Source organism: Bemisia tabaci, chromosome 6 (genome assembly GCF_918797505.1).
Source record: "Bemisia tabaci chromosome 6, PGI_BMITA_v3".
NCBI lineage: Eukaryota > Metazoa > Arthropoda > Insecta > Hemiptera > Aleyrodidae > Bemisia > Bemisia tabaci.
The window spans coordinates 2,233,012-2,245,266 of record NC_092798.1 but is presented as its reverse complement, the minus strand read 5'-3'; the positions used below and the strand labels follow the sequence as shown (position 1 = coordinate 2,245,266).

General features: G+C 39.0%; 1 protein-coding gene across 2 annotated transcripts in view; it reads left to right on the top strand.

Moving 5' to 3' along the window:
- Positions 1 to 12,255, top strand: part of Calx (sodium/calcium exchanger 3) — a 161,473-nt gene that overhangs the window by 115,136 nt on the left and 34,082 nt on the right. For both annotated transcript variants that reach the window (XM_019046719.2, XM_072301234.1), the window contains exons 4-6: positions 3,136 to 3,232; positions 6,116 to 6,220; positions 9,158 to 9,316. In XM_019046719.2, coding sequence (XP_018902264.1) covers positions 3,136 to 3,232; positions 6,116 to 6,220; positions 9,158 to 9,316 — 361 coding nt within the window. The remainder of the gene's footprint in view (positions 1 to 3,135; positions 3,233 to 6,115; positions 6,221 to 9,157; positions 9,317 to 12,255) is intronic.

Here is a 12,255-nt window from a genome sequence, read left to right as displayed (position 1 = left end):
TAATTTTGACTCTAATTATAATTTTTGGAACTTCTTGGCTTTGTTTCCCCGCGAAATGGTGTGGACCCAGCACCATTTCTCCACCTCCTTTTTTTTTAAATCTATTTTTTGTACAATTTCCCATTTCAGAAAAAAATTATGAAAAATACTGCGAACTTAGCTTATTAAATTTTTTGAACTCTAATTTTGACTTAATTTTGAGTCTAATTATAATTTTTGGAACTTCTTGGCTTTGTTTTCCCCGCGAAATGGTGTGGACCCAGCACCATTTCTCCACCTTCTTTTTTTTTTAAATCTATTTTTTGTACAATTTCCCATTTCAGAAAACAATTATGAAAAATACTGCGAACTCAGCTTATTAAATTTTTTGAACTCTAATTATGACTTAATTTTGAGTCTAATTATAATTTTTGGAACTTCTTGGCTTTGTTTCCCCCGCGAAATGGTGTGGACCCAGCATCATTTACCCACCTTGTTACATACAGTTTGGGCCACTTTTTAGCGGGTTTTTTTTTTTTTTTTTCATTAAAAAAAAGTATAGCACGAATATCGGAACTTTTTTTAAGCCTTACCCGGGTCGATTGTCGAATCGTTATCGAATAACCTTTATCGATTAATAACACTGCTAAGATAGGGCTTTATCGATCGAGTTCATTCGATAGGGATTAATTGATCGACCCGCCGGTCACATTGCTCACATGGTTCGTGTCGGGTTTGTGATATATAGTGCGCCTGTGGATTAAGTTGAGGATACGTGCAATTTTACGTATCCGTTCGTTCTCGAGTAATGTACTATTGTACCGCTAGGGCAGTCGGTCAAGTGTTACGGCACGCAATTTGCCATTTTTAATTTTCCCGCAACAACATAACGACTTCGGATATCCAGATCACGTTGCCAAGATTCCATCAAGTTTAGACACGTCCAATATATCCGGGAATATTCAACGTTTGAGACAAATATATTTCAAATTGTCGATTTTCTGCTCAACTTAAAGGTATATAGTTATTCAAAACCCGGTCAGATTGTTTGGGAGCTTTATTTATCACTCACATTTCACAACCAAGAATGTGTCGGTTAAGTAAAACTTTTAGCATTCTAAAATCTCCCAAATATAAAATAAAGTATGACAGGAAGTCTGCAGTGTTCCAACGGAAATATGTGGTTTTGCCATCAAATTCGTGGCCATCGATATCGTACATTCTTACATGGTTCCTTTCAGAAGAAATACGTCCATTTAGCTCCCTTTTTTTAGCACGACATAGTAGGTAATTGCACCGTGTTAAGTAGGAAGACCAATGAGACCAAGCCACATCAGCCATTGCCAAATTTAACAAGGCAATTTAATTTTTTACATGAAAACGCACTGAATCAAAAAGATTGGTAGAATTTACTAAACCTTCACGCTGTATTTCACACAGCGTCAATTTAGAGTCAATTCTGCCAGAAGAAAGGTAAAATTTACTATATACTGCTACAGATGACCATTCCTCTGGCAGAATCGACTTGAGGATTGGTAGAATTGACCATTCCTTCGCGTTATGTGAAATACAGCGTGAAGGAATGGCAAATTCTACAAATCTTTTTTTTCTGTGAGGTTGTGCGGATTTTTTTTTTTTTTGCAAATTTCAGTGGATTTTCTGCACTGTGCGAAGAAAATTCTTTAAGATTTTCGAAGGAATCCGCACAAACGTTCTATGGTGAAACAGCAGACTGCTTGATTACATTTGGCAATTACTGATGTGGCTTAGTTCCTTCCTACTTAACGCGGTCCAATTTATCGGATGTACTGTTGTTCCGCGATCTGATCACAAGTTAGTCTGCTCGTCAACAGGCATCGGGTCGGATCGAACCCGAGGCTTGAAGCCAAGTGAGAACAATTCCAAAAAGCATTGCCAGCAGGTGCAAAATCACCGATACCAAGAATCGATTTTCCCATATAGCAGCACACGACATAATTGGAAATATGGCAACACGATCCGAAGTTTTTGGCACTCCCAAATAGAGCTGTTCGAGAGTAGCGCGCCAAGAAAGTTTTGAGAGCGACAAATAGGAAGCTCTTTGTCCTCCACCCCCGCGGACCATTCTGCGCTGATAATTGAAACCCGCCTAAGTCTAGCAGGTGACCCCGAGAAGATAAGTTGTTTCGGCTATCTTCGGCTATGTTCCACGACGTCTGGTTCAATCAACAATGCAGGTACCCTACATCTCAGGAGTTTAGAGATATCCTATCTTTCGGTTAGAGCTCAGCGCCTCTGTGGCTTGCATGTTGAAATCGGTGCCGTGGCGTACTTTGCGAGATATCGAATGATCTGTCATTTAAACCTATGGTAAATGATCGATAAACAGGGTGTTTGCAGCAAGCACCTCCGTAATCTATTCTGTACCACAGCTTCAAATGATAAATATCGATAGTGAATCATTCACACCTCACCGCTGGTTGAAATTCTTGTCAGTGCGACAAGACACTAAAATTGAGATAGTACACGGCACAGGCAGGACCATGTCTTGTCTTACCTTCCCGAAGAAGTCACAACTAGTTTTAATAATCAGGTTGCAGATCTCTCTGATTTGAGTCATCAAGAAGCAACGCTCGGACTGGCGTGCGGCCAGCGCGATATGCGCATTGGCGCCTACAAGACTGCAAGGATACTTCACGCATTGCGCTTACACCCTAGCATGTGTGCGGGTCCGCGGCGCGCAATGCGTGAAGTATCTCTGCAGTCCTATAGGCGCTGACACGCGTTAGCCGCACGTTGCGCCTCGCGCCACGCCATTCTGTGTTTGGCTCTCATATTCAAACTTACGGAGTCAGGGTTTTTCAACTAATGATTTTGAAATATTTGTTCACTCTGTATGGAATATTGTCATTCAAAATAATGACAAAAATCCAACTAATTTCCTCTCTTTTTCATATGTTTTATACTCGCGCAACTAATCTCACGTAGTAGTTAGTTAGACGGCGTTATCAAGAACTACTAAAATTAATACATGAGAGAAAATGAAAGCTGGCCGCCCCGTGAAATTAACGATTGGATCGGAGCAGATCTCAACAGCTTTTTCATTGGGGAAACAAATTGTTGCCTTGTTTTTCGCACAAAATCTGACATTCTTTTTTCTTTTTCGTTTGTTCACAGAATACTGTAGACAAATTAGTTAGTTCGGGACCACCTTCAACAATCGAAAATACTTCTTGGGGCCAACAATTCAGCGACGCATGTAAAGTGCTCCCAGGTAAGGATTCCGTCACATTCTCCTAACGATTCCGGCAAGTCCGCAACACTGTTAATACTCCGTTTAAATCCATTGAATATATCGATTTTCGGCGAGACAGGCTGCCTCAACTAAAATCGATTATTCAACATGATTTTAAATTGAGTTAAAACGATGTTGCCAGCTTTCTGGGATCGCCGCTGCTCACAATCAGTGCTAATCAATTATTGCAGAACCGGAAACAGAAAATTGCTCAAAAGTTTTGGGTAATGTACTTCAAGACAAGGTGAAGGAGAAAGAAATTCGCAACATGTTCTCTCTCTAAAGTTTTACGAGGAAAAAAATCGCGCGACAAGAAATGTGGAATTTAACTCCTAAACAAGATACAAGTGTTTATTTACAATTTACACTGGTTATATCAAAATAATGTGAATGACTTCATCATGCATAATCCATTCGGACTTCATTTTGCAATCGGGAACTCCGATTTCTGGCTCATCTGTAAAAACGTTTGGGCGCATAGGAAAACTAACGGTGCATACCTTGTTTCTATACCCAGGCAGAAATTTTAGTTCCTAACTGCGAAATACAGTCAATTTGATATGTGTTAAATATGATTGTTCATATCTCAACGTGTAGGCGTTATTTCCACATTTCTCGTCATGCGAATTGTTTTCCACCTAAACTTTTGGAAGGCAAACATGTAACGTTTTGGCCTCCGTCTACACCTTGTTCAGTGGTCCATTTTGACGGAAGAAGATAGCCAGTCCCTCGCGGTTTCTATCCTGCAGATATTACAATCACTCTTAAATTCCCGTTTAAATGAAGTATTAGTAGACTGGCAACTGACACTCTTTATGGACTCAAATATTTACGTCCTGCAAATATTTGATAGTAAGGTTGTGAGAGCAATCAATCATTCCACCTACATTTTGCGATGAGGGGCGTCTATTTCCGGCTCATTTATCCAAGCATCTATATCAAGGAAGGACCTAATGTCACGTGCGCTGTTTCTAAAATATGTGAAATAATTTTGGAACCTACAAGAGGGGCGTCATGAGGGATGCTCTACAAAAATTTTGGGACAAACATTGCCCGAAAATTGGCAAAGCAAACAGAGGCTGCGGCAATTTCAAGTTTGCAATTTGAAAAATAATTTTGAGGAAAAGCCTTTTAAAAATCTCGTTTTTCGTGTTCAGGTCACAAAATCTGCGGATTACAATGCAACATTGCGATCTTCATTGGCGTTTAGATAGACTAATCGATTTTCATTCAGATATAATATATAGATAGTATTTTTTTTTTGAGGCTCATAGAGGGATATCCTCTTTAAAATCTTAAAAAATCGATTTGTCTTGAATCAAGTCGATGAATATCGGCCAATTGATAATTCATACTATATTCAGTAATTTAAAACTACGATCTAAGGCGCATCCACAGAGTCACCTATCAGCATAGGGGAATGAATATCACATATGCTGTTTCTAAAATAAACCAGAAATAGTAGTCCTCAATCGCAAAGTGTACTTAATTTTAATTTTCCATTGAACCATTGTTCCTTTTCTTATGAGCGATCACATATTGGACCAAATTTGCGGTAAAAAACTACAATTTTTGGCCCATTTTAAAAACAACGTAAAAGGGATTAAATCCTTGAGCAGATGGGTCATTTTATGGTTAAGCCATAAACAGTAGTTCCTATATGCAAGACCTAATCCCATGGTGTATTTTATCGGTCACCGAGATTCAGAAAGAAATAGAGCAACCATTAGAATCTCTAGATAAGAGTATAGAAGAATTAATCGTGCCGGTAAGATTTGTGAACAACACGAGAGATGAATGGACTACATTTTGCAATGGGGAACTATAATTTCTGACTCATCTGTATAAAAACATATATCTGTGGGGAAACTAATGGTGTTTACGTTGTATTTAAACTGAGCTAGAATTTTTAGTTCCTAATTGCAAAATTTAGTCCAAATTGCTTGCACTCTGGTCAAAAAATTGAGGGCGAAATTATTAGCATACATATCCGCCTCCATGCCCCTTTCATATTGTTTCTGCTCTCTCGAAATTTATCTCAGTCTGTACCTGGATAGTTGAACTATTTTGACATCGATCGCTAAGATAGAAATTTATCGATAAAAGCCATTCGCTAACGACACAACAATCGATATCTATGAGACTAACAATATCCAACACAGCTGATTTAAAACATCATTCAAATCCAGTTGGAATTACAAATATTAATGATTACTGCTGACAAATGGACCAGTAGACAGGATACAAATTTAAGCATTTTTGTACGTGTTCCTCAACCAGAATTTCACATGGAACACGTTTCGCGCTACGAAAATTATTGAATTTTACTCCTGATGTTATATTTACGTTTTCAGTTTACATAGGTTCCGGGAAAACATTTTCGACTCACAAGAAAACAATAGTCTACTTGAATCAAACCGCGCACCACAATGGTTTTCGCGGACTCCTTAATCGACCAATAGTCCTTCCCTACTTTGTGTTGTTCAAATTTTTGACAAGTTACGCGGTTGAACCGAGGCAACGAAATCGATTTTGCGATATTCTCATACCGGAGAGACTGTTGATAACGTTTGGTGCGCGATTTGGCTCACGTAGACTTTGTGTTTTTTCACCAGCGGGAAGTTTGAATTTACGTATTGAAAAACGTCAAACATCTCGATTAGGAGTTGATTCCAGTAATTTTCGTTGCAAGAACTGTGTTTAGTGTAAAAATTGGTTAAGAAACAGAAATGAGTGTGTCAGAACGCTTAAATTCGCACATTGTCTACTGGTATATTCTTATACCCGTTGAATGCCTCCGTGTTCATATCGATTATTCTTTATTTAACATCGATTATTGATTATTTTCCTTTTCTATTTCAGATGATGATTCAGACGGCGAGCCCGCAACAGCCAATTGTTTTGATTATGTTTTACATTTTTTAACTTTATTTTGGAAACTACTTTTTGCTACTGTACCTCCTCCAGGTAAGACTCTCTCTCTCAAATGTATTCAGTCAATTATTGCGCCAGTAATTTGTTTCCGTCTTTGAAAATTATTTTCCATTAAAATGCCGCAAATGATCAGAGGGTATACAAGCCTAGTTGAATCTCGACAATTTTTCGGGATCCACTATGGCACAATAATATTGTATGTGAACCAAGATGTATTATGACAGAGGTGAAAATAGAGAAAATTACAGAAAATTGTCTAGCCTCCTGTGGCCTTAATTTTTGGTTTTCCTGGGGGGCTAAAAATACCTACTTTTGTGGTTTCTCAGATATTTTTTGTTGGAATCTCAAAAATAATCGGAATATTCCTGAAAATTTTACACAATCCATTTGGCCTACTTTGGTGCGAGATTACTACCTATCTAGTACGGGCACGCAGTATTGCCGAAATGCGGTTCTGCTTTTTCATACGACACATACACACAACCCTGGTATTATACGGTTCTACGTCCTGTTTTTGGTTGACTCTATGTTCTGAACATCCGCTTTTAGGATTCTCGGTGGAGTGTGCATGGGTTCACTGCATTAAAGATCAAAGGTCGTCCTGATATGAGGACGGGTGTTCACATAAAGATTTAAGAAGATAACGTAGGACCACACCAAAGCGCACAAAGGTCTTTAAGCAAAAGAAAATGCGACAAAAATGCACCCAAAACCGGTTTGCAGGGTCTATGGTAAATGTGGACTTAAAATCGTGGAAAATAAAAATCTTGGCTGATCCTAATTTCGAGATACCGAAATTTGAAATTTTCATAGTGAAAGTAAGTTTTCTACTGAATTTGATCGGCTTTGTTATTTATTTGGCCATGAATCTGTGTTGATCGGTTCACGTTTTTTTTCTTCGTTCGTTTTGTTTTCGATCGAATACATATCCTTTGCTTGCATCCTATCACACTCTTTTTTTTACTGGGTAATTCGCCTTCTGCTGCGTATGCAGCAATTGTTGTTACGAATATGTTGTGCGTACTGATAATGGTGCATTACATACTCGACTCTCTGAAGGCGTCTTTTGTGCAGAAGTAGCGCAATCTGTCGGAGAACGAAAGAAGTAGGGGTTAATCGATTATTTCAATTTCACTTCTGTTGTACTCCGACAGGGTGCTCTACTTTCGCACATTAAACGCCTTCGAAGAGTCAAATATGTAATGAGTTGAGATCAGCACGCACAACATATTCGTAACAACAATTGCTGCGGACTCAGCTGAAGGCGCATTGAAAACAACCTCGAAATAACACATTTTTAGGACTACTTTTTAGGAATGAAAATTTGTAACGCGGTGTATTTTATTTTGCATTTGAACTTAGTTTATGTTTTAATTTATGCCTACAATAATAAAACAAATTGTACAGCGGGTAACAAGGCTAATTTTCACGTAAATATCACCAAAACGTTTCGGCCGAAAACTCAGCTTTCCTTAGTTGGATAAAACAGTAAAATATTGTAAAAATCTAATAACGTAGTAGTTGACTGTTCCTTTCAAAGCGAGAACAATGTTGTCTTCTCGTACCGAAAACTATAAGATTCGACTACTTGCAGGCAAATCCCTCCCGAGCTTAACTGACTCATTCCTCGAAATTGTCATAGGAATCCGCACATTAAACAATTAAATTGTGCGATTAAATTTGACTACAGCTGATGTGGCTCGGGTTCCTTTCTGCCAAACGCGTTCGAATTAAACATTCGCGAGTTCTCTAGAAAATCCAAATTTCGTCAGAATTAATCTGGCAACTTCCATAGGTCCATGCGGTGTTTTTCCTTATCAAGGCAGTAAAGACGAACGCATGTTTCCCTCTGTGCGAGACAATTAGCATCACATTCCAGGGGCAGCTTGCCTCATTTACTCGGACACCATCGTAGGCTGAGGACGAAATATAACTTTGGAGGTTTGGTGGGTTGGGGTTGGGACCAAGCATCAAACTTCGTTAATGCGATTATCGTATTTCCCGCGAAATTTCACCGTCTTCGTTGAATTACCCCCGCACAAAATCGTTGCTCCTCTCACACCGAAAAAAATAATATGCTGTTTTAGCACCTAGGATGTTAAAAATGTGTCTGGTGATCCGGAGTTGTTGTCTTTACTGCCCTCGCAGTTAACTTTACATCCTGTGAATGCAAATTTAACTCTGTAGGCAGTTAAGGCAGCATCTTGAGATCACCAGACACATTTTTAACATCCTAGGTGCTAAAACAGCATGTTATTTTTTTCGGTGCACATAAGGGCGGATTTCAATGTCCAAGTGAGCTCTGTTTTACGTATAAGCCCATGCTTTACGGGGCTCTTGCGAGAAGTGAAATGCGCCCTTGCGTCAGAAGAGCGACAAATTGGGAGAGTTCCACCGCCGTTATCAGAAGTGTCTCAAAATAATCGACCGCGCAGCAGCAGAGAAAGGGAGGAGCACAAACTTATCAAAATATCCTTCTTCAATTTCTGGAAATAGAAGTGAGCAACTTCATCAGCCGAAAATCATTATGTTATCGAGTCTTGGTCTCATAATATCAACTTAGCGAAGAGATGAACATAATTTTGCAATAAGTTGGAACTACAATTTCTTGCCAGGTTTAGAAATGTACTATTAGTTTCCGCATGCACGTAGGTGTCTTTACGGATAAGTCAGAAATTGTAGTTCCTAATTGCAAAATGTAGTCCAAATTACGATGCGCTCTACCGCGGTGGAAGGCGTCAATTGGACTTTCTGTGATGAAGAACTAAAATTTCTGGCTCAGTTTAGAAACAACGTATGTACCATTAGTTTCCCTATACACACACGTGTTTCCACGAATGAGCCAGAAATTGTAGTTCCAAATTGCACTCCATGAATGAAGTCCATTTGATTTTTTTCCTTGCAGCTTTAGCTGCATTCTCATAGAATGAAGTCTATGCATGAGTTGATGGGAACTTGTTGTTGTTTCAGGAATATTTTCCGGATACGTGTGTTTTGTGATATCGATTATTTGGATCGGAGTCCTGACGGCGCTCATCGGTGACATCGCCTCACATTTCGGGTGCACCGTCGGGCTCAAGGACTCCGTCACAGCTGTTACACTCGTGGCCCTAGGGACCAGCGTCCCCGGTAAGTACCCTCTCCGTCTTAGTTAGTCTATTTTTACCATTGGCGGAACCAGAAAATTGGCAACATTGTCTTTCCTCCATTTAAACCTATGAAAATGTATCGATTCTTGAAGGGCTAGGTGCTCCGACAAGAATCGATTACTTAGCACAGGTTTAAATGGAGAAAATCTTGTATTGCCAAATTGCTGGATCCGCCTCTGATTTTTACGCATGATTAAAGTGTATACACTTTAGTTATAGGCTATTTTTACGCATGATAAAAGGAGCTGCTATCCTTCAGTGGCGAGGCGTGAATGATCGATTATCGATATCTCCCCATTTTAAGCTGTGTTAAAGAATTGGTTAGTAAGGCGTTCATTGCGAACACCCTGATAATCGATCTTTTTGCGTAGGTTTAAATGGTAGGTCAATCGATTTATCACAAAACACGCTCGCCACTGCATCCTACGGTGATTGCGAAGAGAGCCGTTGGTGTAAAAATTAAGTTTTGAAAAAATGGGCTCGTAGCGTCTGAGCGAAAAATTTTACTGATGTGAGAGAAGCCTCCGTTCTCAAGTAGAACAGCATTCCGCCTCCATAATTCATGCACGCAACACGCGCATCCATAGAGCTGGAATAGCTGCATTCAGGCGCTAACATCAACGCAATATAACTTTTAGTTACTTTGTTGGTCCATTACCGTACTCATGTTCGATGAATCGCCGTAAATTATTGGAAGGGTTCTAAAAACCGTCATACCTGAGACCTTACATCGCACAGTTTCAGAATATTCTTAAATCTAACCAATCCTGATTTCTACAACGATATAAGCCAGAATCGTAAGAAAAGAAACGATTACGTCCGTAACGCATGAATAAGTCCGTGAAATTATGAGTGTTAAAAAAAAAGAAAACTGTACTATACTATATGATACCGAAATGGTCAGGTCACCGAAATGGCTCTGGACTAAGTCTTCCCTGGTAGAGGAAACCAAGGCCTGCAAAATTGCAAATGGATGACAGCCGACGAAAAATGAGAAAGTGTGATTTGAATATGGTACGATCACTAGAGGTTTAAATCTAGATTGGATTGCTGTCTGTGGGCTCATTATGGAAATTTATAGACACAATGATGGACAAAGAACACAAAAGGGATACGGAGAGATCCTATCGGTGGAAGTGGGTAGCTGCTATGGACAAAGGAAGTAGGACACTTTGTCTACCGCAATTTCAACGCTCAGCCCGCTGCAGAAAGTGCCTTAAAGCTTGTAGTGGTACTCAATGCATATTTTGACCATGAGAATATGAAAGCATTTTTTAATTTTATCTCAACGGATACAGCAGTGGAATTTCAAGTTTCAGGGACCTGACTCAGTTTTCTGACGAAGAATTAAATTTCCTTATCCTCGAATTAATGGCGTTTTCCTGGAAAGTGTCTTTTTGAGGATGAGAGCATAGGCGAAACGCAGACGAAGGGTTGAACCCTGTATTTAAAAACAAGTCACGCTTTATTGTCACGCGGGTGTGGGAATCCGCTCATAGTGTGCGTGCGAGGAATTGAATCGATTTCTGCGTCGCAATGTTGCCAGTTTGGCTGGAATTCGTATAGGTGCAATTATGGAGAAATTACACTGAAAAAATCCTGAATTCCAATTGATAATCAAGTTGCGCGAGTAATAATTTGGTTATCTTACCGGCAAATTTAACAAATTTATTTAGATATAGATTGTGATTGAGAAAATAAAGTTCTTACACCAATATTTGTGCGAAATATTTCTGAGAGGTATCAATATTTTGTGATAATGGTGAACTAATCTTGCTATTTTCAGAAGTGAAACCTGAATTTAAAATAGTAAAACAGAATTCTACAGAGAGACTGGAAAGTATGCTATAAAAGGGCTCGATAATTTTATTAATTTTATATGGAAGTGATGCACTTTTGGAGAATTATTAAAAAAAAATAATATTCGACAGATCTCTAATGGACCATTAGACAAGGTACGAATTTAAGCAATCTGATACATGTTTCTTAACCAGAATTTCACGTAGAACACAATTCACACTACGAAAATTACCGAAATCAACTTCTAACGAAGATATTAACGTTTTTATTTCACATTGGGTACGAGGAATTTGAACTGCCCGCTCACAAGAAACTCAAAGCTCTACGTGAGTCAAATCGCGCACTACAACGGTTTCAGCAAGCTTCTCAATCGAGCAATGTTCATTTTCCACCATGTGTTGTTCAAACTATTGGTAATCTGCTATAGCTGAGCCAAAGTGTCAAGATTGAAGTTGAAGATTTTTACATCGCAGAGACTGTCATGATAAACATTTAGCGCGCGATGTGAATCACGTAGAGCATTGAGTTTTCATGAGCGGGTGGTTTGAATTCACGCATCAAGAATCATTAAATATCTTCGTCAGGAGTTGATTTGGGTAATTTTCGTTGTGCGTATCGTGTTCTACGTGAAATTTTGGTTGAGAAACATGTATCAGAATGCTGAAATTCGTACCTTGTCTAGTGGTCCATTCTGGGTCGTTTAAACTCTCGTCACAGTATTAAAAAGATAATGTAAAAAAATGTCCAGTAGTTGACCGTAGCACGATAAATACAGTTTATTATTTCAATTACTCTAATCGAATCAACAATGGCACCTATTAAATTTAGGTTGATCTCCTAACTAAGCATTCTCATGAAGAGAAGGCTTTCTATTCCGAAATCCAAGATCTCAACTATTTTAATTGTGAACTATCCACGCAGTGGGCGCTTTTCAATCCTAGTCTTTTGAAAGGAAAGGGGTAGATTTGATGGGGGAGGATGTGCCCAAAGGGCGAGGTAACGCCTCAAAAAATCTTGAGAAAATCATTCGATATTACTCAACTCGTTCCTCAAAAAGATTAAATTTAAAAAACGGGGAAAGGATAAGGGTTAGACCCCGTTGTGCCATCCCCAATTGAC